Here is a 26856-nt window from a genome sequence, read left to right as displayed (position 1 = left end):
TGAAGGTGGTTGCACATATTTCAGTGTGAGGAAATTGGCTTCTATCACCAATCCTACTCTTTTCTCTTTTCCTGCCTTCTTTGCTTAGATACTTCCCACAGGCATTGCTTACCATGCTCACTGTTCGAACATGTTGCAGCTAATTTAGCACCAGAAATACTTTGGCTGAGATTAGGAAAATGGCTTTATCGTGAGAATTGATTTTGAACCTGCTGTCAGGTCAGTGAGAGTACTTTCTGGGGGGAAACCGGAAATAAAAATGTACTGAATAGATCTTTCTACAGGAACTGAAAAAGATTGACCATAATTGCTCAGAGAAAGCTAATGTTTCTCAACAACTATATCCATTTTATTTGATTGTCTCCTATAGAGCATCAGTCCCCTTATATCATCGCAGTGCTGCCACGATATGTAGAGATTCGTACTTTTGAGCCACGCCTGTTAGTACAGAGTGTGGAGCTGCAAAGGCCGCGGTTTATCACTTCAGGAGGGTAAGTGAACATACCTTCATACCAGTCCATTGCCTTGCAAAAACTCGCCCATGTTACACCAAAAAGGCCATCAGGGAGTGAATCTTTCCACAATTCTACTTCACTTGCCTGGGAACGAAAACATTTTGAAGCTGGAAGATTGAAGTAAACCATGTGGCATTGCGATTTGAGTGCATGGCCACAAAATACTGAAAAAATGTTCTCCCTGTTATTCATTTTAAGGTTTTGTTTTGTCTGCGGCTAATTTATTCAATGTGTGGTACCTTTATAGCTACGTTATTTAATATGACAGATTTACATGTATCTTCCAAGTTCCCCTGCAGCCATGCACATGCTCAACTTAGTAGAAATATTGCTTGTACATGATGTTACCATTGCATGCAGGCTGCATGTTAATGCAGCTGAAATTGTTAAATATGCACAGCAGATGGCACTCTTTATATGAACGTGATATCTTTCCTGTAGTGTGGGGTGTAATACTGTGTGCAGCACTGAACTGAAAACTTATTCAGGTATTGTAAGGACTCCATATTATCCCTTGTTTTTATATTCTATATCTTTTGTGATTATAATCTCGAATTCCATTACATTTTTTAATTTATTGAGCCCAGAATCTGCTTTCAGTGCCCTGTGAACATGTACCAAATCTTTGCGTGCTTCTGCAATGTTTAAGCTTAATTGTATTACGTTTTTTAACTAAAGTATGTCACCTGACTTTTGATACCTCTTATATACCCATCACTTTCTTCCTGGTTCAATGCTGATAACACCACTCTGTTCACAATACTTGTGGTAATCTCTGAGCCCTCTTCACTTCGTGGATATTTTCTGCCATTCTTTCCCCTCAGTCATAAGACCTGTATTGTCTTACCAATAAAAGAGAAACACTGTTGTGAATGTCTGTTTCTACTTATAGTGACTTCGTTGTAATGAAAGGACATGCAATAATGACAGTAATGAGTTGATGTGCATTAGAAGCATGCAAGTAGCTAGCTTGTTCTATCTGATCTCCATTTTTTTTCAAGAAGATAGTTGATTTTCTTGCAGAAATATTTTAATTTAATGATCAAACAAAGTTGCACCTCCTGCCATTTATGATTAAACCAGCTAATTGGGCAGTTGTAATGAATGATAAAATGGAAGTTGATCTTTTTCCTTCTCTTTCTCTCTCATTGGGCTCCAACTTCACTTCCCAGGCCTAACATTGTTTATGTGGCCAGCAATCACTTTGTATGGCGACTGGTACCTGTTTCAATTGCAACTCAGATTCGACAACTTCTTCAAGACAAGCAGTTTGAATTGGCATTACAGCTTGCTGTAAGTACTTACAAGAGATAGCTTTCAATATTGTATGCTTTTTAAAATGACTTCAAAAAGCACCATCTATATGCAAAATTTTTGCTCCACTTGCCTTCCTGAAATGGGAAAGTGAGATTATCATGACTGTGGTATGACCTTTTGACTGCAGTTTTAAACATATCACATCGAATAATGTGAATTGGGTTAAAAAGTATTTTGTTCCTTCTGTTGAGAGCTGTAAAATATGCTAAACTATTCTACACAATTTTCACTGGCACATGAAGAAAATGGTGTGGTCTTTGGCTGCGATTGTTTTAATTTTGTGCCTAAAAATTGGAATAATGCATATTCCAGGAGGACACGGCCAAGCAATATGCAAGGCAGATAGGTGGCAAATGCTATCCAATGCAGAGAAATGTGAAGCAGCACAATCTGGTGAAAGGAAAGTGAGAAGATTTTGTTGTAATAGAATGGAAGAATAAAAGTCTAAGGATGCAAATAAAAGAGATCTTTAAAGAGTGCAATTGGGAAAGATATCAGTAGGCAAATGTGATTGTTGGTTTCATACCAAGTGTTTAATGTAATTATGATCCCTGTAGAACCAGATTACTTTAAAGAAAATTCAAATTCAAACTTCCAGTTAATAGTAAAGATAATATGTTGATCTATAGCTTGCTTGGCGTGGCAATCAGCAGTCGACTGGATGTCGTAGAATCATGGAATTCCTACAGTTCAGAAGGAAAATAATTTGGCAAATTGAACCTGCACCGACAGGACCTATGCCCATAACCCCACATATTTTCCTACTAAACCCCCTGACACTAAAAGACAATTTAGCATGGCCAATCAACCTAACCTGCACATCTTTGGACTGTGGGAAGAAACTGGAGCACCTGAAGGAAACCCACATGGACATGGAGAATGTGCAAACTCTACGCAGACTGTGACTCGGGGCTAGAATTGAACCCAGATCTCTGGCATTGTGAGGCAGCAATGCTAACTAATCACTGTGCTATCATGCCACCCATTTCGGTCCAGGAGGGGTGTTGTTTGGAGCAGGAGGAGGGCGCAGGAGGTGTTGTTTGAGTCTGGGGTTAGGGAGAGTGTTGTGGGGTCGGAGATGTCGTTTGGAGTGGGATTGTTGTTCTGGTCAGGGGAGTGTCATATGGGCCAGGGAGGGTGTCAGATAGGTGTCATTCAGTTCAGGAGGGTTTGTGGCCAGGCCCAGTCACGTCGTGGTGGGTTGTGGTCGGGAAATCCCTTGCAGGTTATGGTTGATGAATACAGTATTGTTTGCATAGTCAAGGAATTGTAATGCCTTCCCAGGGGAGGGGAGGGGTCTCCCGTGTGGGCTTCATTTGGATGTTCGTAGCAATTACTCTAAAATTAGATGTGTCTTTTTCCTTCCAAATCTCAAAGTACTGAAGTGTAAAATTGGCAGAACCATTTGAAATTTTAAGGTTAGCAATTTAGATCTCTTTGAATGTTTTCCTGCCCAGCATAATTGTCCAGGGGAAATTAGGCCTTCTGGACAATTGGTGGGTAAACGATTACATAGAAACTCTTTGGGGTACCTCACAAATGCAACCCTGGAATGCCAGGAAGTTATGGCCCAATGAGATTTCACATTTAAGCCTTTAGAACAAAAAAAGATAAGCAGAGAAACAAGCCCTTTGGCCCTTCAAGCCCGTGGCAATGATGATGCCCTAACTAAAAAAAACTTTTTGCCCTTACTCAGTCTATATCCTTCTATTCCCTCTCTATTCATGTATCCATCCAGATGCGTCTTAAATGTTGCTAAGTTGCCTGCTTCCACCAGTTCCCCTGGCAGCTCGTTCCAGACACCCACTACTCTGCATGAAACATTTCCCCTACACATCTGCCTTAAACTTTCTCCCTCACACCTTGAATTTGTGCCCCCTTGTAATTGACATTTCCACCTTGAGAAAAAGCCTCTGACTATCCACCCTGTCTATGCCTCATATAATTTGTAGACCTCAATCAGATCTTCCCTCAGCCTCCATTTTCCTACTTTATTCAACCTCTCCTCACAGCCAACGTCCTCAAAACCAGACAGCGTGCTGCCAAACCTTCTTTTCATTCTCTCCAGAGCTTCCACGTCCTCCTGGTAGTGCGGCAACCAGAACTCCACGCAATACTCCAAATGCAGCCTAACCAGGAAACAGCGCGAGGCTGATTACAATATTATGATTAGCATTTGAAGCTCGTTAGTGAGCCTGGGATGGTATCATTCAGGCTCACTAATGTTTCTGACCCCACCGGGGAGGTTCTCTCCAGCGGAGATTAGAGCTGGTTCTCAGCAATGGAGGCCATTTGTGATGGCACTCCCAAAAGATCAGGAGCGGGGGGTGGTGCTCTTTAAACAGTGCCAGCCTGACCCTGGCACTGTCCACTGGGCCTGAGGGGAAAGGTGGGGAAGGACAGCAATCGGGATGGGGGGGGTGGAAACTGTTGGGGAAGATATCAGGAGGCTGATGATGGTGGTGCGCATGCGTTGATCTCCCTTGGAGAGAAAGAGTCACGGGAGTGAGCAGGAGTAAGATTAGAACAAGGAGTGTTCAACATAATCCAATAAAGACAGGCACAACTGAGCCCTATGCAGTGGCCGCACCTTATATTTGCAGGAAGCGAAACAAGTTAAAGGAGAAATTGTTGAGTGACAGAACCAATTCAGGCAGATGGAGGATAGTGGTGGTGAACAGAGATTATTCGGGCCTCTGCTCAAGGAAGAAGTGAATAGTCCTCAGATCCTGTTGGTGGGGAATGGAGGTGTAGAGAAATTAGACATCTATAGTAAAGACGAGGCAGTTAGGGCGAGAGAAATTAAACTAATAAGACATAGGGCATCAGAGGAATCACAATGTAGATGTGAAGAGACTAAACAAGGGGAGAGAAGAAAGCACTATTGACTATTCGCTTTTGTCGTCAATTTACAGTATAACCACAGAACAGAACTTTTCATTTTATTCTTTTAATAAAACTGAAGAAAATACGTTTGGTGGGTATACTTTACAATTTTTTTGAGGAAGCAGTGATTTTTAGCACCTGAAAGTTTAATTCTGTTCTTTTCGTTGGTGACTGGTAATTTCAGAACTGTACTTCACGGTGAGGCTTTTTCTTCTGGTGCAAGCTAGATGAATCTTCCAGCCTCATCACAAACTCTCACAAATTTGATCTTTCAATCCTAGCATAAACTCCCAACCACATTCGTGCACAGTGAACCATAGATTTCGGCCTCTAATTGTTGTCTCTCTCAGACTCTGGCAGTAACCTGTACAGGATATCTCATAACGTTTTAGGAAAGCCTGTAACCTGATAGCACAATAGTTTTTTCTGAACCTTTTTCCTTTCAACATGGAAATAGCCCATCAGCATGGTGACTTGAATTACATGGCCCTCATACCTAGGTAGAAATACTGATCAGCTATTGTTTAGACCTAAAATTTATTCTATTTGGAATCAAATGGATGTTTAAAGCACAATTGTTTACTATAAAATACTTTGGACTTTGGATCCTCACAGCCTGACACTGTGAAATCAGATGTTGTTGCCATTATGTCCTGATCTTTACTTCTTCCCAGTAAAACAATCTGGGCCTTCCTTTAATCTTTAGAACCCTAGAATTCTTACATTGCAGAAGGACTCCATTCAATTCATCAAGTCTGCATCGATTCTTTGAAAGCATCTTACGCAGGCCCATCTCCCTGCCCTATCTCCCCATAACCCCACATATTTACCATGGCCAATTCACCTAACCTGTATGTCTTTGGACTGTGGGAGGAAACCAGAGCACCCGGAGGAAACCCACGCAGACACAGGGAGATGCAAACTGCACACAGTCACCCAAAGTTAAAATCAAACCCTGCTCTCTGGCAATGCGAGGCAGGTGCTAGTCACTGTGTTGCCTGATTTTGCAAATGTCAACTGATGCTCGAACAAAATCAGTACTGGATCAATTGTTGAATTGGAATCCGAAATGCAGTAAAAAGGGTAGTGACCTCACCACACAAGATGTATTCAGGATGATGGCTTTTGTGTGTGTCATAGTATATGTCGGTTATTTTGGAAAAAATCTTTGGTTGCTAGCTTTTGTCGATTGTTTTCTTGTGTCAGTTTAAATACCCTATATATTTAAATAATCTTTAAATCTTGGAAATTAATGTTTTGTCTGTTGTAGCTTTATATTTAATGATTTTTGAGGATACTGATGCATTCTTCTAATTCTGCTTCTGTAGGAGTCCAAATACTCAATATATCAACGCTATTGGGGGTTTCTCTGTCGGCGGCCTGATTCTCTTAAAATCTTAAGAATTAAACTCACAAAGGCCTCGGTTCAAGAAGTAACTAAAAACTTATTTAAACATAAAAGGTATACAAGACAGACAAAACATGAACCTCGGCCATGGGAGGCCTTTGGATAGTCAAGTAGCTCTGAGTCTTCAAGAAAATTCAGTTAGGCAGTATGTTGGGCCTAGGAAAAAGATAGGATTTCAGAGCAGGATTAGACCATTTACCCTTTGAGCCTGCTGTGCCGTTCAATAAAGCCATGGCTGATCTGGTTATAGTCTCAACTGCTTTGCTGTCTGCCCTCCCTAACCCTTAACACCCTTGTCTATGAAAAATCTGTCTAATCTGCCTTGAATAAATTCAATGTCCCAGCTTTCTCGGGAAGACATTTGCACATATTAATGACCCTTTGACAGAAAAACTGTCTCCTTATCTCAGTCTTAAATGGTAGATCTCCAATTCTAAAACTGTACTAGTTCCTTTCACAAGTGGAAACATCCTCCTCGTATCCACCCTGTCAGGTGCCCTCAGGATCTTGTATATTTCAATAAATCAGTTTTTATTCTTCTCAACTCCCAGGCATTTCAGCTCAACCTGTTCATCCTTTCTTTATCAGATAAACCAGAAATGAGTCAAGTGAGCTTCTGTGAACTACTTCTAAAGTGATTATCTCTTTTTTTCCCCAGTAAGTAAACCAAAACTGTACACGATACTCCTGATGTGATCGCACCATGACCCTGTAAAAATGCAGTAAAATGTCACTATTTCAACTTTCTATTTGCTTTCCTAAGATAGACCTGACATATCCTATGTAAATCCACATTTACTTGCTCCAATCAACTGAAAGTTTTCATGGTGCACAGTGAACTTGCCTTTAATTATAGAGTAGCAATTTTGCAATACGCATATTTGGCTAATTGGTCAATAATTCTGTACTTTCCCTCTGTCTTTTTTCTTAAATAACAGAGAGACATGAACCTTTTTTTCAATCTAAAGGAGCAGTTCCTGAATTGAGAAAACTTTTGAAAAGACTTTTGAAGATAATTAAAACAACTGCAGCATTATCACCTCATTCCTTTCTATCCTGGGATCGAAACTATCCCAGAGGAATTATTATTTCATTTGCAAAAATTTTGGTGGGTCTTTTTCTCTGAGTCAAAATTAGTTCCATTGTGATGCCTGGCACAGTCCTCTTCCTATTACGTCAACCTGCTGCATCTGGGCACGGACTGCTTCATTATTGCGGAATTGTAAATGCAACTGAACACTGTGATCATTAGCAAACAAACCTACTTCTGACCTTACAATTAAGAAAAGGTAATTGAAGCAGTCAAAGATAATTAGACCTTGGATATTGCTTTAGGAGTCCATTTGTGATGGTCTGGATTAATCTCCAACAGCAGCTGTCTTCATTATGACTCCAGCTTCTATTTCAGTTTTACACAGATTATTTGGTGCCACACTGAGTCAAATGCTGTCATTAAGGTAATCACTCTCCCCCCTCACCTCTGAAATTTAGCATTTTTATCCTCATTTGGACTGTGGCTGTAATGGGCTCTTCAGACAAGTCATCCTGGTAGAACCCAACGTGGACATTTGTCAGCAGGTTATTGATGAGCAATTGACACTTGATAGCATTGTTAGTGACTTTGCCACTGATTGAGAGTGGGCTGATAGGGTGATAATTGCCCGATTCATCCTTTTTGTGGACAAATTGTACATAGCAAATTTTCCATCTTATTGAGTAGTTGCTGATATTCACTGGAAAAGCTTGACTGGAGGTACAGTTAATTCTGGAACATCATCTTCAATAGTACCAATGGTATCTGAATTGATGACGACTTCAGGAGGAGGCGAAAATTGATCAATTTTGCACTTCTGCTGAAGATAATTTAAATGCTTCAGCTTTTGTCTTTTGATCTCAAGTGCTGAACTCCACCATTACTGAAGATGGTGCTTTTCATGAAGACTTCTCCTTTTGTCACTGGCTTAATTGTCCATCGTTTTACTGATGTGGTAAAACTAGCCAAATCCATTATTTGTGGGATTGCTTAACTCTGTAACTCTGCTGCTTCCACTGTTCAGCATGCTTGTAGTTCTGTGTTGTAATTTCATCTGGTTGCCAATTTATTTTCAGGTATGCCTGATGTTGCTGCTGCATTGCTCTTCGACACTTTCATTGAGCCAGGGTTGGTCATCGGCTTGATGGTGATGAGAAGAGAGGGATATTCCTGGTCATGATGTTACAGTCTGGTTGTATACAATTCTGCTGCAGATGACTGATGACCTGCAGCACCTCATAGGTGCCCGGTTTTGAACTATAACCCTGTTCTTTATCTATTCCACTTAACATTGCAGTAGTGCTACACAACAGTATGAAGGTTTCCTCCTTGTGAAGATAAAAATTAGTCTCCACAAGGACTGTGCATTGGTTACTTCTACTAGTGGACAGATGAATACATGGCAAGTAGGCTGGCGGGACAAAGTGAAGTAGATTATTCTGTTGTTTATTGTCTCACTGCCAGCTGCAAGTCCAGTCTGACAGCTATGTCAGGACTCGCTCAGTAGTGATACTACTGAACCACTCAGATTGATGAAGTATACTCTGTGCCCTTGATATGTTTACTAGTTCCACCATTATGCTCAACATGGAGGAATCCTGAATCATCAACTGAAGGCGGTGATAATCAGTGGAGGGTTTTCTTGCCTGTGACCTGAAGCTGTGATATTTCATGGGGTGCATAGTCACTGCTAAGAACTCCTTTGGCTAGTCCCACATGGTTGTACAGCATTTGTGCAGATTCTGATGGCTCTGCCCTTTTGGAGATAGTGACATTGCCTGGTAGGAATGGTGTTCTTTGAGTATGACTGTCAGGCAGGTTTTGTTCTGTTCTTTATTGGTTTGATAGAATTAAATGACTTTCAAGCCACTTCAAAATCAACAATTTCAGTGTGGGGCTGGAACTCTGTAAAGGCCAGACCAGCTAAAGGATGTTAGAGAACTAAGTTGTTTTTATGCAGCAATCCTACATTTAAATTTTTCGTTGTTTAAAAACTCAATTCGAAATCTCAAACTGTCATGATGGGGTTTGAACTCTTGTTCTCTGGTTTATTGGTTGAGTACCTTAAGAATTATGCCACAACTTAGCAACTAGTTGCCACCTTGAATATTCCTGCCTGAGGAAAATATCTGATTGTGCTTGGAATGATTTAAGCTGGTGGCATCACCTGTTCCCCAAGGAGCTACAGGCTTTCATTTTATCCCTTGTACACTTGCCTGATAAACTGAACTTTACTTTCTGTAAAACAAGTTGGTTTCAGAACTCACCCAATTGGATACATAATATTTGAAGCTTTTACATCTCTTATTACCCATGTAAATGAACAGCAATAACTTATGTTAAAGGTGCTAGATAAATTTAATAAAATGTTCCAAGTCACTTACTTTTCAGATTGTTCTCTGCGTTCCTTTGTTCGTGCCTCATAACACCTACTTTCTTAAAACGTGTTGTCCGTATCCTACCCTGCATGACACACCTACAAGAGGACATCTAACATAATTAGTTCGCTAAAACACTCCAAGGAGTTTCACAGGACACCATATTTTAAAAAGTATTACACCAAATATTAGGTCAGATATTAGGCCAAAAGCTTGGTCAGATGTGTAGGCTTTGAGGAATACCTTAAAGGAGGAATCAGAGGTTGAGAGGCAGAAATGCATAGTTTGGTGCCTTGCCAATTGAAAGTATGGCTGCCAGTGATGGGGTGATAAAATCAATTGTGCAAGTGTGGAGTGCATGACAATCAAGAATTTGTTTGCAGTGAGGCAGGAAAATGGAAATAGTGCACATGCTGTCCTCTGCTGCTACAGAATTGTGAAGTACTCGGTGGCCATGGGTATATGCTCTAGGGAGTGCACCAATACTCGTTGTCTCCCGCTGTGTGATGTTTGGTAGGAAATTAATTATGTTAGATGTCCTCTGGTGGACATATCATGCAGGATAGGGCTTATGGAGTAGGATGCAGACAGCACTTGGGCCAAGTTGGAGTTTGTGAAATGTGAACAAAGGAAGGCTGATTCCTGCATTTACTGTTTCCAATCCAAAATCTCCGTAATTAAATTGCTTTTTCTTTGGGTACTAGATGTCCTAAAATACTTTGCTAATGAAAAGAAGTGACAACCTACCCATCCTTGAATATTTGTCTAAAGAGTTGCTATGTGTGTTTCAGAAAATGAAAGATGACTCAGACAGTGATAAGTGGCAGCAGATTCACCATATTCAGAACCTGTTTGCTTTCAATTTGTTCTGCCAAAAGCGCTTTGATGACTCCATGCAGGTTTTCGCTAAACTCGGCACAGGTGAGAGCATGGTTATCTAATTGTTGATGATCTATGATCCACAGTGCGGGGTACAAAATTGAGATTCAAAAGAAAATACAATGGGTCGATGCCCATGTTGAATTAATATTTATAATTCTTACTTCCTTTTCTATAATCATACGTTAGTGATTGGTTACGCCAAACTTGAGTTTTGATGAAGGGGAGAGAGTGAAAGAAGTAAGACAGTGTCGTCGTTTCGAAGCCCTGAGGAGAAATATGGAGTTGGAAACTGTTTAATGGTTTTGATTCCAGTTTTTAATTATTTGATCGCTGCTGAGATTAGTGGATAGTCTTTGTTTCCATCTGCAACTGATATAAATTCAATAAATCAACATTAAATTTATATCAATAAATTTATTGATATAAATTCAATGTGTGTGGTTTATATTAACTTGTACTGCATTTGATTTTTTTAGATCCCACTCATGTAATTGGGCTGTACCCAGACCTATTGCCAGCTGACTACAGGAAACAACTTCAATACCCAAATCCTCTTCCCACACTATCTACTGCAGAACTGGAGAAAGCACATTTAGCACTCATAGACTACTTGACACAGGTATTTTTATTTATTTATGTTATTTTTATATGTTATTTTGTTTGTTATTTTTATATATTATTTTTAATTCTTGTCGTTCTTTCAAGAAACGAGCCCATTTGGTAAAACAGCTGCATGACTCAGAACCGTCTACAACATCACCCCTTGTGGAAGGAACTCCAATCATCAAGTCAAAGAAAAAATTGCTCCAAATCATCGACACAACATTATTGAAGTGTTACCTTCACGTGAGTAGTTTGCTTCACTGGGACAGTACAGACAACTTTAAAGACAAGAACGAATGTTGCATTTTCTTCATTCTTCTTAAGTTCTGAACTTGTAATGAGTGTGGTTTGTGTGAGGTAAGCTTCCTTCTGACACTTGCCCTGCTAACCACTCTTCGTGGTTAAATCTAAACGATTGGTATAAGCAAGACTGAGATCAGCTAATTCATAACCTACACTCGATTGGTCAGTGTAACCTGGTACCATATCAGATGGTGTAAGTAGTTGAGGCCAAAACATTGTATAATTTCAAGAAGCAGTTAGATATAGTACTTGAGGCGAAGAGGATCAAAGAATATGGGGGGAAGGTAGGATTAGTCTGTTGAGTTGGATGATTAACCTTGATAATGAATGGCAGAGCAAGCTCCTATTTTCTATGTTTTTATGTATGGTCCATTTACCCATAAAGGTGTTACTGAATATTCAAGTCCTTAATATATATTGTAAAGAACGTAGGTACTAATACTGACCCCTGGAGAAGACTGCTGTACCTTCATCCAGCCTGTAAAACAACCATTCACTATGTTTTCTTCTTTCTATATATTAAATCCAATTTTATACCCATGCTGCCACTATCTCTTAAACCCATGGGCTCTAATTTTGTTAATGTCTATTATGTGGTCCGTGTACACATCAAGCACAATATCCTTATTAATGGAGTGGAGTACTTTATCATAGAATTCTTATCAGTTAATTGGACATGATCAACCATTAATTAATTAGTCTATGCTGACTCATTCATTAACTTATGCTTTCTAAATGCCAATTAACTTTGTCCTGGATTATTATCTCTAAAAGTTTTCCTCATTTCCAACATTAAGTTGGGTAGTTGCTGGATTTATCCCTCTCCCACTTTATTGAAGAGAAAAGAAATGAAACGTTTGTACCATCTAATCCTGTGATACCACCCAATATCCAGGAGAAAGATTGTGGCAAGCGACTCTACAATTTTCATCTTTGCTTCCTTCAGTAATCTAGGATGCATTCCATCCTGACCAGGTGACTTCTTTTGAGTACGTGTTCAGCAATTGTTATCCTATCCAATATTGCAACTGCCTCCTCCTTTACTACTACATTTGCAACATCCTCTTGTGAAGTCAAATGCTCAGTCCTCATTTAGTATTTCACTCGTGCCCTCGGCCTGTGCTTTCTTCTTCCTCCCTCTTGCACGTTTTTCCCAGCAACACATTATCCTACTATATAGTCTTATCCTACTATAACTATATTGACCAGTATGACATTGAGAGTAAAATAGGACAATAATGTAGTGCCTCTTATGTGCTTTACAGTCAATACAGTACTTCTAAGGTGTGTAAATAACAACAAATTTACACATAGTAAACTCCCATAAGCAACAATTTGATAATGACCAGATAATCTTTTTTTGTGATGTTGATTGAAAGATAAATATCAGCCAAGCTACTGGGATAACTGTTCCATTTTTCAAAATAGTGCCACAAGATTTTTTATGCATATCTGAGTGAGCACTCTGAGCTCACTCAGAAAGTACTGTCACATCAGAAAGGCAGTACTTCCAAAAGTGAAGCATTCCTTGAGTATTGTACTGAGTCTTGGGTTTTTGGGCGCTTTGAGTGCAGAATCTCTTGCTGTTCCTGTGCACTTTGAACCCAGAAAATACCACTTATGAAGGCTGAGTTGTAATCAATAAATAGGAGTCTGACATAGCTGTCCTTGTTATCTAGGTGTTCCAGGGTTGAGTGCAGGGCCAGAGAAATGGTGCCACTGTGGACCTGTTGCAGCGGTAGACAAACTGTAGTGGATCCAGCTAGCCTGGGAGGCTGGAATTGATTTGTGCCACGACTAACCTTTCAAAGCACTTCATAATGACGGATGGCAGATCCACTGGCCGATAGACATTAAGGCACGCTGCTTGATGGTCATCTTCTTGAAGCAGATAAGGACCTCAATGTTGTAAAGTGACATTGAATACCCTCATGAGCTGATCTGCGCAGGACCTAAGAGCTCCTCTGGGTACCCCATCCTGGCCAGTCACTTTCCCCAGGTTGAACTTCAAGAAAGCTTCTCTGACATCTGCTATGGTGAACCCAGATACAGGTTCATCTAGGGCTTCCAGGGTGGAGGGCATGCTCAAAATGTGTAGAATGCTTTGAGATTATCAGGGTGGGTTGCATTGGAGCTGGCACTTTTACATGCATCCATCTTGTAGCCTGTTATGTCTTGCAGACCTTGCCATAGTCGGTGAGGATCACTGGCTAGTCTGGGACTCTAGCTTGGTCTGGTACTCTCTTTTGGCATCTTTGGTGGATCTCCTTAAATCGCATCTGGCTTTCTTGCATAGGTCAGTGTCGCTTGACTTGAATGCCTCAGATCTGGACTTCAGCAAGCAGTGGATATCCCTATTCATCCATGGTTTCCGGTTGGAAACTGTGTGCTTCTTTGGCACACAGTCTTCTATACTAACTAATGAAGTCAATTACCGTAGGGAACTATAAAGCCCAAGGAAGTTACAAAGATAAGAAGAAGCAAGACTGCAGGAATTTGAGAGCAAAGATGAGCATTTTAAGATCCAGGCTTTTTGGACTGGGAACCGATGTAGATCAGCAAGCACAGGGATTAGGGATAAACTGAACTTGGTGCAAGTAACGATACAGGCAGCAGAGTTTTAGATGAGCTCAAGTTTATGAAGGATGGAAGGTAGACAGCTTACCAGGAGAGAATTAACAAAGGTGTGGATGAGGGTCTCAATAGAGATGAACTGAGGCAGTGTCAGAGATGTTGGTATGGAATTGGGTGGTTTTGACAATGAAACCAATATTGGGGTCATTGGCCTCTGTGCAAAATAGGACACCAAGGTGTAAGCATGGCCTAGTTCAGCCTCAGATCATTGTCAGGGAAAAGGATGAACTTACTGGTTGGGGATCAAAGGCAATAGTTTTAGTTTTCCCAGTGCATTAGTTGAAGAAAATACACACTGAATCTGTCCTGAATGTCATATAAATAGCAAGCCGAATCAGACACTGTAGAAGAGTCAAAGAGAGCTGTGTAAGGTATCATTGGCAAATATGGAACCTGACCTTTGTTTTCAGATGATGTTGAAGAAGAACAGCGTGTAGATGACAAATAGAAGGGATAATCAGACAATGGTCTCTCCACTCAGAATTCTCTTGATAATTTATGTTCTTTGCTGGTTCTGTGTGTTTCAGACAAATGTGGCACTCGTGGCCCCCTTGTTACGACTGGAGAACAATCACTGTCACATTGAAGAGAGCGAACACGTACTGAAAAAAGCGCACAAGTATAGTGAGCTGATCATTCTGTATGAAAAGAAGGGCCTGCATGAGAAAGGTGAGAGAGTTTGTTCATTATTTTATTTTCCTTACTAGGCACATAGAAACAGGATGATGTTATTCAAACCCTTAATTCTACTCCATTATTCTGGTAGACCAAGGTTGACCTGTATCTTTTGAATCCTGTCAATTTCTAATCATTAATACCCTCTCTGAACACAGTTGTGTTAACCTTAGCTTTGCAATTTTCAATTGACTCTCAATTTCAACATTTTTTGGGGGGAGTGGGATTTGTACGGGAAAGTGTTCCAGCTTTTCACTATTATTCATGTAAAGTAATGATTGTCATCCCTGTTTTCTACTGTAGCCCTGCAGGTTCTACTAGATCAGGCAAAAAAAGCCAATTCGCCATTGAAAGGCCATGAGCGAACTGTGCAGTATCTCCAAAGACTGGGTTAGTAATAGTTACTATGATCATATAATATGCACAATGCCTAACTGTCCCCTGTAATATACAACCCTGGAAACTGAATTAGTACAGACATTGGGCAAACATTCATGAGAGCTTAATCACTGCACAATGGTGAATTACCCAATCTGAGCCAAAGCAAAGTGATAATGTTGCAGTTGACCACTTACTGACTATGAAGAAGAAAACTGTGGCTTATCATGATACTTTGATTTTTGCATTGTATTTATATAGGGTGATAGATCAGGGTTGTTTTGATGCATTGTCACAAGCATTTGCAGCTCAGATTCTGATGTTAAGCTGTATTTGTGAGGGACGTACGTTCTGTCAGCACTGGCATTTTACACATGCTGCTGATTAAAACTGAAATGTGATAATTGGGAAAACTGATGTGGAAAGCCCTTCAAAGCATCAGAATTTAGGCAGTCATTCGAGGTCTTCCAGAAACTCTGAAGTTTTGCTATTTGGGGTTTGATCGGTTAATACCCTTGCAAGTGTTGTTGTACATGAGTCTTTTGTTTATCTGTATTCCCTGACCTGTTTCTGTTTTTTTAATCAGGGAAAGAGAACTTGAATATTATTTTCGAATTTTCTCTTTGGGTCCTGAAAGCATGTCCGGAGGATGGGTTAAAGGTAAGGATTCAGAACGTTCTTTAAAGTTTTATTTTTAATTAAAATTCATGACTACGTTGTGATAATCAATTCCAATCTATCAGGCACAGTTCTGCAGGCACCTTTCTATACACTTGTACTTCATGAAAGTGATGTTTAATGCTGGCTTGAACAGTATTTTTGGATGAGAGGGACTGTTTAGCAGAGCGATGAACGAAGTCCTGTGGACGGAGCAGTGTGTGACATGAAAAGAAGAAGCATGCTTCATCTACATCTTTCCTTCAATTAACTGTTGGGAGCAGATTCACTTGAATTTTGAATGCTCCAAATAGTGTAACATATTGATTTTGAATTTGTGATTTTTCTTTCCTTCTGTGTATAGATATTTACAGAGGATCTGCCTGAGGTGGAAAACCTACCAAGAAACAAAGTGTTGGACTTCTTAAAGGAAAGCTGTAAGGAGCTTGCTATTCCATATCTGGTAAGAACCATGATTGTTTGTAAGCTGCCCTAATATTATACACCAGCGATGTTACCCTCTATATTACCACTCTTCTGAAAACATTTCAGCCACTGGATATTTAGTTGAGGAGGAAGGTGAAGAGTGATCAGGTGATTTGGGTTTAAAACGTCAAAACTCCGTTTGATCGTTCTGAACAAGTAACATAGTATTATAAAAAATATGCATTCTGTATTGTCACAAGCAATGATCATTCCTCCCAATCCCCTTTGCTGTCCCATCTAAATCTCTTCTTCAATTAATTGCACAGTCCTCTGGTACTTTGCCCAAATATCGCACAACTTCTGACTCAAACTCTTGACTCCTATAGTTTTCATTCCATTTCCTGTTTTTTAATCGGGCTTATCAATCTTAATCTTTTTATGTACCTGTGCCTGTGTAACTTGGAATTTCCTTGTGTCCATTCAGTCTGTCATTGCTGTTTCTCCTTTTTAACCTTTTTCCTTTTCTCTAACCCTGTCAGGCCTCCTGTTGTCATATCTCATTTCATTTTCTCTCCTTGAGAAGCTCTGCTCTCACAAATACCTACCCAAACCTTCCACACTTCTCGACCATCCTACTCTCCGGCTACCTTCCCAGGTTGATTCCCACTTAAATAAGTCTACAACTTCTGTCTGTGTCCTTTTGGCATCCTCTGAAGAGCCCATTGAGACACTCTTCACTGTCTCCTTATGTACAACAACCCCAATTGTCCAATCCTAATCTCATTGTGACATTCCTATCCAGCGTGCTGGCAGAGGGTCTGTCTCTGCAGGATGTTTGTTCATTTATGAACCAGGTTGTTGCAATCCTGAGCTTATTGTGGATTATTGCAGAATCCTTCCTCTTTAGTGAAGTCCCTCCTCCTGGCTACGTCGTATACCACTTGCCCTACCAAAGTACCAACTGACTCTTCACAACAGATCATTTCCTTGTGCTGTCCCTCTAGTTCTGTGGAATCTCCTCCTTCTCTGAGCATCTCACCTTGTTCCACTGCTATCATTTCTTGTTTAACTACCTCATATAAATCAGATTGTAGTAAAGAATAAAACTAAATGAAAACCAAGAAACATATCTGGAGGTGCTACTGCAGTTTAAGAGGGAGCTCCACCGTTTGTCTGCTCTCCTCAACTCTTCTGAGGGTGTACTGGGCATTGATCACTGATTCCAGCGCACTCTATTCTTCTTGTAAAGTGACAGCAAGTGTTGACAGGGCATTTTATCATAGGGTCCATGGAACTGAGATATTCCTTAGTCAGCTATTATGAGAGATCCTTATTAATCACCTAATGATAACTGCATTTGTCCTCCTCCCTCCTAGGAACACATTATTTATATCTGGGATGAAACAGGGCCAGTCTTCCACAACTGCCTGATCCAGCTGTACCGTGAGAAGGTGCAAGGTCTCATGAAGGAATATCTCAACTCTCTGCCTGAGGGTAAGGCCTATGCCTGCAAAGTTTCTACATTGCAGACCAGGGTATTTTCTTCTGAGTTATGAAAAACATGTTTTGGTTTATCTGACCAGTCTTTTCTGCAATTTATTTCTCCCCATCTCCCCTCAAAACCTCTGCTTGGAGTATTTCACTGACCTTGCTTCATAGGGCCATTGCACTGGCCTCCCTTGCTTTCATTGCATGTTATTGAAGGCAGGAGTATATAACCTTATCCTGCCATTTTACATTCTTCAGTGCTATTGGTTTAATCAGGCTGTAAGGAAGAAAACAAAAAAGCCCACTCTTCATCACACCAGCAGCAACATGAGTTGTCACATTGTCTTTTCTGCTTCCTTGTCCTAGAAATCTCACAGATTATTTCAATGATATTGTTACTGTGTGACAGCATCAAATCTGGTACCATTTGGACAAAGTTTGTTAATGATTTTGATTTCTCCAATGGCTTGTCTTCCTTTCCTTTTAATCTTTTTCCTCCATTATCCTCCATCTTTACACTCCATGATCAATTTTGGTCCTATTTGTCTCAACAAGCAATATGATTGAATAGAACCAGATACAGTGCATACAACTTAGACAGTTAGTCTCAACTTGGATAAAACATAAATAGTTAAGGACAGAAAAGAGCAAGTCACGGTAAATGGTTGTTTTTCAGACGGATGGTATTGAGTGGTGATCTCCAAGTGAACACTTTTTTGGTTATATACAAATGACTTGAAATTGAATAATGCAAGTAAAATTTGGCAGTGATGCCAAATTTGGAGGTGTAGCCATCAGGATGAAGGCAACATAGACTATAGTTCCAAAGAGTATATAGGGACTTGGGTTTCAAGGTGGTATGTTGTACTGAGAGAGTAGTTTGCAAAGCAAATGGCATCTTGGGCTTCATGAATTGTGGTATTAACTACAAATGCAGGAAAGCTATGCTGAACCCATATATAGTTCTGGTTAGGAACACAACTAGAATATTGTGACCAATTCTGCTCACTTTAGGAAGAATTTGAGAGGTTTCAGAAGAGATGCCAGAATCTTTCCAAGGACGAAGGATTTTAGCTACAAGATTATGTTGGAGAATTTGGGATTGGTCTCCTTGGAGCAGAGGAGAATGAGGGTGCAATGGTGGCATAGTGGTTAACACTGCCATCTCACAGCACAGGGGAGCCAGGTGCAATTCCAGCCTCAGATCATTGTCTCTGTGGAGTTTGCAGTTTCTCCCCGTGTCTGCATGGGTTTCATCCGGATGCTCTGGTTTTCCCTCTCACTCCAACGATATGTGGATTAGGTTGTTTGGCCATGCTAAATTGCCACTTCAGTGGGACTAGCAGGGTATATACGTGGGGTTAAGGGGATAGGGATTGTTGTCAGTGCAGGTTCAATGGGTGAATGGCCTTCTTCCGCACTATAAGGGATTCTATGATCTGTGAGATTGGATAGAGGGGCACAAGATTGTGGCAGGTTTAGTTAGGGTAGACAAAGAAACGCTGTTCCCAATTGTTGACGGCATGAGAGCTAGGTTTTGGAAAGAGATGTGCGGGGTGTGAGGAAGAAATGTTATCTGAAGCAAGTGTTGTTGAGCTGGAAAGGAAAGATGATGAATGATTTCAAAGCTCATTTGGGAGAAATAAACGTCCAGAGCTGGAGAATAAAGCTGACTGGATTTCTCTACACTGAACCAGGATGGACTTGATAGATTGAACAGCCTCTTTCTGTGCCACTATAGCTCGCAGCATCCCCATTTACTCCACTCTATTTGGCAAATGACATTAACTATTTGCATTACCAAAAATGTTCATCACATAGGCGCTGCTTAAGCAGTTCAGTATGCACCACTCTTTAGGCTCATTCACAGTATCCTATAATGGGACACAAAATGATCTTTTTGTTTTCTATCCTGTTCCATATTTCATAATTTTAAACATTTCTATCATAAAACCTCCATTATCTGCTCTTTTAATAAAAAAGAGACCCAAATTTTGAAGTTTTTTTTGGTATTTCCTTATTCCAGGCAGCACCTGATGAATCTGTATTTTATAATTTCTAAAGCTTTACTATAACATGGAGTCCAGTACTACAGACATTATTCAGAGTTGTTTATGGGCTTATTCTTTCTTGGTTTTATGTTCTATACCTTGTGATAAAACCTGGAATTCCACTAGTTACTTCTGACAATCTTGTGATCCTTAGATGTTGCCTTAACATTCAGCTCTTTAAGGAATACCCTACTGTAATACAGGAAGATTGCCAGCAACCTGTGCACAACCAACCAATACTGAACCAGAAAATGGCTAAAAATGCTGGCCTTGAAGAGGCAATTATCACATTTAATCAAAGCTCCACGGCTTGTAATACAATTTTAAACATTTTTGGAGAATTAGATTCCATCTTGTGTCATAACCATAATTTTTCAGATTTCTGTCAATTTGTCATCAGATTTTTACATTTGCTGACTTCCTAGCAAATTATTGCTACTATATGCAAATTAAAAGCATTTTGTATAGCTGTAGCAATTACTTTGGACAGTTATGACTGTATCATTGGTAATATGTTCCGAGCCGTGCTGTGAAACTTCAATTTATGGCATTTGGAGACTCATCCCAATCGTTGTAGGTTTGTGCTTTTGAATTAAATGCACATTGAAGTTCATTCTTGAAGCAGTCACTTTGTGGCTCATTTTCAAGTACTGGCATGTCACTTTGTAGTAGATGGATGACAGAGCCCTTCACAGCTAATCCTGACAATGAAGAAACGGCTGAACAAAAAAAGCTTAAGACCTGTGTGGGGAGCCTGGGCCCCATCATAAGGACATGAAGATTTTGGCTCATAGCACTGTTCAGGAGTGGCAGTTTATGTTTAGGAGTGATTGTTTATCATTAGTGGCTTATCATCCAAGAAGGGCTGCACTGACTATAGTCAGGCTACAGAAGGCAAAACGTATATGGATCTCGAAATAAACTTAAGTTGCATAACTCAGTGATTCGGTGCTGAATCCCAGGTCATGAACTATTACTATGATCAAGATACCCGATGGCCTGTGCGGTCACAAGAAATTGCAGATTCTCTGTTATGCTGTCCTCAAGGAGATCAATAATCCAGCTCCAGTCAATTCTCTAGTAATTACTGTCATTGTTTGAGATCCGGAACACCTATAGAATAGATTGGATCTCACTCAAGAGTATATAAAAAGTCCACATATTCTCAATGCTGCAAAAGGAGTGGGAACAAGGGGGTGGGTTTTGATGATGATGATAATGAAAACTGACTGAAGTATTAAGCCAAGACTGGTAAATCTGCTTTCTAGATATTGCTGGAGGAATAAAAATTGATGAGAAGCCATGGCAAAACTCCCTTCTTTGGAAAAGTGCCTCGTGATCTTTTCCATCTGCCTAAACAGGCACTTCAGCTTTGCTTGAAGATCCCATCAGTGATGCAGAACTCCTTTAGTACTGCACTGGAATATTAGGCTAAACTTTGTGCTGCATTGTTGGAGTGATGCTTAAACGCACAACAAGTGCTATTAAACGAAGCTGACGCTTTCGGATCCAGTTTACAAAATAATTACATGTGTTCTTGGGTTTAAAATCTTCCATCGAATAAAAGGTTACAGTCCCTTCTTTGCAACATTGAACTGTTTCCTAAGTGACTCCAGAGTTTTTGCTTCCATTATTCCATTTGGAACACATTCCACGTATTGCCCTTCCCTTATTTGCAAAAACGTCTCCTGAAATTAGTTTGAAATTTGTAATCCGTTGGTTCAAACCTGTGTTCACCTTTTCATGCACTTTCTTCAGTAAGACTGAGTTTATTTTTGACTTCCTTAACTTTTTCAACACCATTCATTCGATATATGTTCCCTATTTTTTTAAATGCAGTCATTTGTTGGTTTGGCTAGGTACTTGCTGTCGTTATCCAGAAAATAAAATTTAATACAGACAAGTGTAAAGTATTGCAGGAAAACTAAGGATAAAATATTGCTGCATTATTGCTCAGGATGAAATTGAAAGAGGCCAAGGAGTCTTGTATTGGTGATGCTGAATATGTGCAACCAGGGTTGAACAGCAGTCAACTAGTGCAAGGGTTAGTTCTGTATGGTCGTAGCAATACAGTTCTAACTATTATGTGCTCAAACTGTATAATGATCTGATCAGATCACACCTTGAGAACAGTATTCAATTCTGTCCACCTACATATTTTGTCTAATTCATTTTATTATTTCTGAGCAGCCTATTTGATAGGGTTCTAAGCAGAATTCTCTCCAAAATATTCTAAGTGTGAAATTTGCATAAAAACTGGAGTAATTCAGACTTTTTTTTTTGCAGTGGGAGTTCAGAGAAGAATCTCCCACATTCTGTGCACTTCAGAGACCACCAGCATGATTTATCATTAAATTTCAGGGGGCGGTGCCTATTCCCACCGGAGAGGCTGAAATCAGCATGCTGAGCAGGCCACTGCACATGTGCCAAAATTGGTACATGCATACTGTCCCTGCAGTGATGGCCACCCGATTGCTGGCCATCCCTAGCCTTCCAAGATCTCCAGCCCCTCCCAACCCTTCCTTCCGCAGTCCAGAAGCCACCCCCTAGTAGGCTGATCACTGTCCCAATTGCTGGCCTCCTTCCTTCCCCCACCAATCCCTAGGCAGAGTGGCAGTGGGCCCAGCCCCACTAATCACCCCCAACAGGCCCCCACCCTTCCCATATGCCCAATCCCCTTGGCACTGCTCCATGCCTGTTGGGCAGTGCCAAGGTGCCCTAGCTACTTTGCCCTTTGGGCAATACCAGGGGGGCCTAGGAGCTCCCCCCCGCCCCAATCACCTGACCCTCTGGGGGTGTCTGAATTGCCCCCCCCCCCAGTAGGGTCAGGCCACTGGCCACCTGCAAGTGGAAAGCTACTTAAACCCTGCTGGAGCGAAATACTGTGGTGGGTGAGGGAGATGCTACTGGGCCTGGAGACTTCAGTCCTAGGTCTGCTAATGATATTTAAATGAGATTAAAATGTAGATTTAAATCCTTTTCCACCAATTACCAACACGGAGCAGACACTACCAAAAATCCAGCGCTGGGAGACACTGTTGCGGTGGGATTGCATGTGTGCCGCAAGATTCTCCCGGCCCACTGCACTAATGTTTTTAGCACAGTGGGGTGGGAAAATTAACCCCCCTCTTCCCCATCTTCTCCCCTATCTCAACCTTTTAAACATATTGCAAAAAGCTTCATCAGTGAACTGCTCTTTTAAAAAATAAACTTATGATGCTTTGATGTGGTTTGTAAAAATTACATTATAATCACCCTTGGTTACTTTTCTAGATGAAATTCCTGTTCCTGCTGGAATGGAGGAAGGAGAGTTGGGAGAGCATAGGAACAAGCTGTTATGTTTCTTAGAAATTTCAACGCATTATCAACCCAGCAAACTCATCAGTGACTTTCCTTTTGATGGTGAGTGGTGAAATCTCTGGACAAAATATTAATAATAATGTTTGATATTTCATTGCTTTGGTAAAGCATGCATTGTAAGTATCTGAGGTAGCTGGTTGTGCCTACTATGAAGTTTTGTTAAATTTCTGAATATAATTTGCAAAAGCAATGAAGTGTTAATCCTAATGCGAGCACGTGTCACTATATAATTTTAAAAAGAATTAAATTTGGAGAAAACTGATGAAGTTCCATAGCAGGTACTGATCATCTCTTACTCATTCCAAACTGTGTTTCCTTTAGGTACATTAGCGATTTATTTAGAAATAATACTGGCACATTCATCAATAACAGATGTGTTGTTCCCTGCACTGTCCAGCCTTTCAAATTATTAGCTTCAAGTCAAGCTTCCCAATTTTTCTTGATCTGTTTTACATCTTTGAACCTTCCAAGGGTCTTGCACTGTGCACAAATTTAGGTTTTTATCAACAGTACTCTAGACATCACTCATCTAGATTTTGATATATATAGTGGCATTGTTAGGTTCCATGCAGCAAAACTAGATTAAACAGGCTCAGGCCAGCTGAAGCCTGAAGAGCATCAACGTGTTTGGGTAAGTCCAAACCTGTGTAGGGTACAGTTTTTAACATTAACTTTAGTTTTGGTCAAAATAAGAGAATTAAGATGTAAAGACTTCTAGGTGTTTTAGTCTCTTACTGTCTCTATTAATTTATTGTCATAACTTTTTCAATCAAGTTTTCCATCATAAGTTCCTGTTTCCATGGTTATTACAGAAGCTACTTATGCAAACCCTTCATGGTATAACTGCAATCTGAGACACTTGTGGACCAACAGTTTTGAGCCTCCCAGATCCTCCTATGAGGATATATTGATTTTTTTTTTAATTCTTTCACAGGATGGGTGGCATGGTAACGCAGTGATTAGCAATGCTGCTTCACAGCTTCAGGGACCTGGGTTTGATTCCCAGCTTGGGTCACTGTCTGTGTGGAGTTTGCACGTTCTCCTCGTGTTTGCATGGCTTTCCTTTGGGTGCTCTGGTTTCTTCCCACAGTCCAAAGATGTGCGGGTTAGGTTGATTGGCCATGCTAAAATTGCCGCTTAGTGTCCTGAGGTGCATAGGTTAGAGGGGTTAGCAGGCAAATATGTAGGGATGTGGAGGTAGGGCCTGAGTGGGATTGCGGTCGGTGCAGACTCAATGGGTCAACTGGCCTCTTTCTGCACTGCAGGGTTTCTGTGGTTCTATGGATATCTCTGGCTGGACCAGAATTTGTTGCCTGTCCGTAGTTGCTCATGAGAAGGTGGTAGTATGCCACCTTCTTAAGCTGATGCAGTCCATGAGGTATAGGTACAACCAAACCACCAGGGAAGAATTTCACAGATTTCAACTCAGTGTCAGTGACAGAATGGTGGGATATGCGTGGCTTGGAGGGGAACTTTTAGGTGGTTGTGATTCCATGCACCTGCTGTCTTTGTTGTTCTTGATGGTAGAGGTCACAGATTTGGAAGGTGCATCTTGTAGATGATGCACACTGCTGCCATTGTGCATCAGTGATGGAGGGAGTGAATGCTTAAGTGAGGGATGGGATACCAATCAAGCAGCCCGCTTTGTCCTAAATGGTGTCGAGCTTCTTGAGCAGCACCTTCCAGGCAAGTGAAGAATATTCCAGCACTCTCCTGACTCCTGTAGATGGTAGACAGGCTTTAGGGAGTCTGGAGGCAAGTTATTTGCTGCAGAATTCGCAGCCTTTGACCTGCTCTTGTCACCATAATATTTACATAGCTGGTCCAGTTCAGTTTGCAGTCTAAAGTAATCCCTCTGATGTTGATGGTGGGGAAATTCAGCAATGGTACTGCCATTGAATGTCATGGGGAGATGGTTAGTTTCTCTCTTTTTGGAGGTGATCATAGCTTGGCACTTCTGTGGTGGGAATATTACTTATCACTTATCAATGCAAGCCTGAATATTGTCCAAGTCTTGAGGCATGTGGATATGGCCTGCTTTGATATCTCTGGAGTCGTGACTGGTACAGTACATTGTGCAATTATCAGCGAACATCTCCATGCCTGACCCTAGGGTGGAAGAAAAATCATTGATGTGAATTAACTGATGACTCCCTTGAAGAACTCCAGTATTGATGTCCTGAGACTGAATGATTGACAACAACCACAACTATCTTCCTTTGTGTGGTATATTACCCTTGCCAGTGGAGATTTTTCCCCAATTCCCATTGACTCCAGTTTTGCTATGGCTCCTTGATGCCACACCCTGGGTAAATACTGCCTTGATGTCAAGATTAAAACTCTAATCAGGCCAGGAGCTGACAGGCCCCTGAGAACCCAAATACAGAGTGTCAAAGAGCAGGTTGTTGCTGTTTAAGTGCCGCTTGATTACACTCAACAACATGTTCCACGACTTTGCTGTTGATTGAGACCAGGGTGATGACTGGCTGGATTGGATTTGTCCTGCAATTTGTGGGCAAGACATGCCAAGGAAATTTACAACATTACTGGACAGTGTTGTAGCTGTAATGGGACAGCTTGGCTGGGGGCATGGCATATTCTGGAACACGTGTCTTTAGTACCACTGCCGAAGCATTATCAGGATTCATCGCCTTTGCAATACTTCATGCCTTCAACCATTTCTTGAGGTCATGTGGAATAAATACAGTTGGCTGAAGACTGGCATCTGTTGGGGACCTCAAGAGAAGGCTGATATTGATCATCCACTCGACACTTCTGGCAAAAGTTGATTGCAAATGCTTCAGCCTTGACTTCTGTGCTGATGTGTTGTGCGTCCCTGTCATTGAGCATGGGGATATTTGTCGAGCCTTCCCTTCTAGTTAGTTTAGTTATCCACCACCATTAATGAGTGAATGTGGCAGGACCGAAGACCTTTTGAGCTGATCTGTTGGTTGTGGAATCATTCAACTGTGTCTATCGCATGTTGCTTCCACTGTTTGACATGCAAGTAGTCCTGTGTAGTAATAAGAACAGATAATGCTGGGAAAGCTCAGCAGGTCTGGCAGCATTTGCGAAGAGAGGAACAGAATTAATGTTTCAAGTCCAATATGAGTTTTCTTCTAAAGTACTGTTAAACCAGGCCGATACCTTATTTTTAGGTATGATGATCCTGGCGGGTCCTCCTCCATTCTTCATTGAACCAAAGTTGATCCATTGATGTTAATAGTAGAGTGAGCGACTTGCCAGACCATGAGATTACAGTTTCTGGTAGAATATAGTTCTGCTGCTGATGGCTTGCAGTGCCTCCTGGTAGTCCAGTTTTGAGTTGCTGGAGTTGTTCTAAATCTGTGCCATTTCATGTGACATTAATGCCATACAACACAATAGAGCATATCCTCAGTGTGAAGATGGGACACCATCCCCACAAGGACTGCACAGTGGTCATTCTTCCCTATACTATCAGAGGAATGGAAATGCAAAATGCAAATTGTGAGGATTAGGCCAAATAGGTTTTTCCCTTTTGTTGGTTCCTTCACAACTAGCCACAGGCCCAGTCTAGAAGTCACCCAGTTTAGGACAAAAATAAAAGGACTTGGAAAACGTAACCAGTAATGATGCTACTGAGATGTTCTTGGTGAAGTTGACACCCAGAATATATTTTCTGCCCTTTCTGTACTCAGTGCTTCTTAAACTAATATTCAGTATGGAGGATAGTTGGCCAAGGGAGGATGGTAGGGCTAATCCGCAGGAGGTTTCCTCGCCCATGTTTGACCCAATGCTGTGAAACTTCATGGGTCTGGAGTTAATGTTGAGGACTCCCAGGGTAATTCCCTCTTCACTGTATATCACTGTGGCGCCACCT

At 40.9% G+C, this 26856-nt stretch overlaps 1 protein-coding gene across 1 annotated transcript in view; it reads left to right on the top strand.

Annotated features, from left to right (window-relative positions):
* Window positions 1–26856, top strand: part of vps39 (VPS39 subunit of HOPS complex) — an 81523-nt gene that overhangs the window by 40779 nt on the left and 13888 nt on the right. The window contains exons 9-19 of the mRNA XM_080202980.1: window positions 371–491; window positions 1688–1808; window positions 10329–10458; window positions 10896–11038; window positions 11125–11265; window positions 14487–14628; window positions 14938–15024; window positions 15599–15672; window positions 16034–16132; window positions 17472–17589; window positions 22908–23036. Of these exons, the coding sequence (XP_080059106.1) occupies window positions 371–491; window positions 1688–1808; window positions 10329–10458; window positions 10896–11038; window positions 11125–11265; window positions 14487–14628; window positions 14938–15024; window positions 15599–15672; window positions 16034–16132; window positions 17472–17589; window positions 22908–23036 (1305 nt within the window). The remainder of the gene's footprint in view (window positions 1–370; window positions 492–1687; window positions 1809–10328; window positions 10459–10895; window positions 11039–11124; window positions 11266–14486; window positions 14629–14937; window positions 15025–15598; window positions 15673–16033; window positions 16133–17471; window positions 17590–22907; window positions 23037–26856) is intronic.

The sequence above is a fragment of the Carcharhinus amblyrhynchos genome, chromosome 14 (genome assembly GCF_965287045.1).
Source record: "Carcharhinus amblyrhynchos chromosome 14, sCarAmb.v2.hapA, whole genome shotgun sequence".
Lineage (NCBI taxonomy): Eukaryota > Metazoa > Chordata > Chondrichthyes > Carcharhiniformes > Carcharhinidae > Carcharhinus > Carcharhinus amblyrhynchos.
Note: the sequence above shows the minus strand (reverse complement) of the source record. Positions and strands in the feature narration are given on the sequence as shown.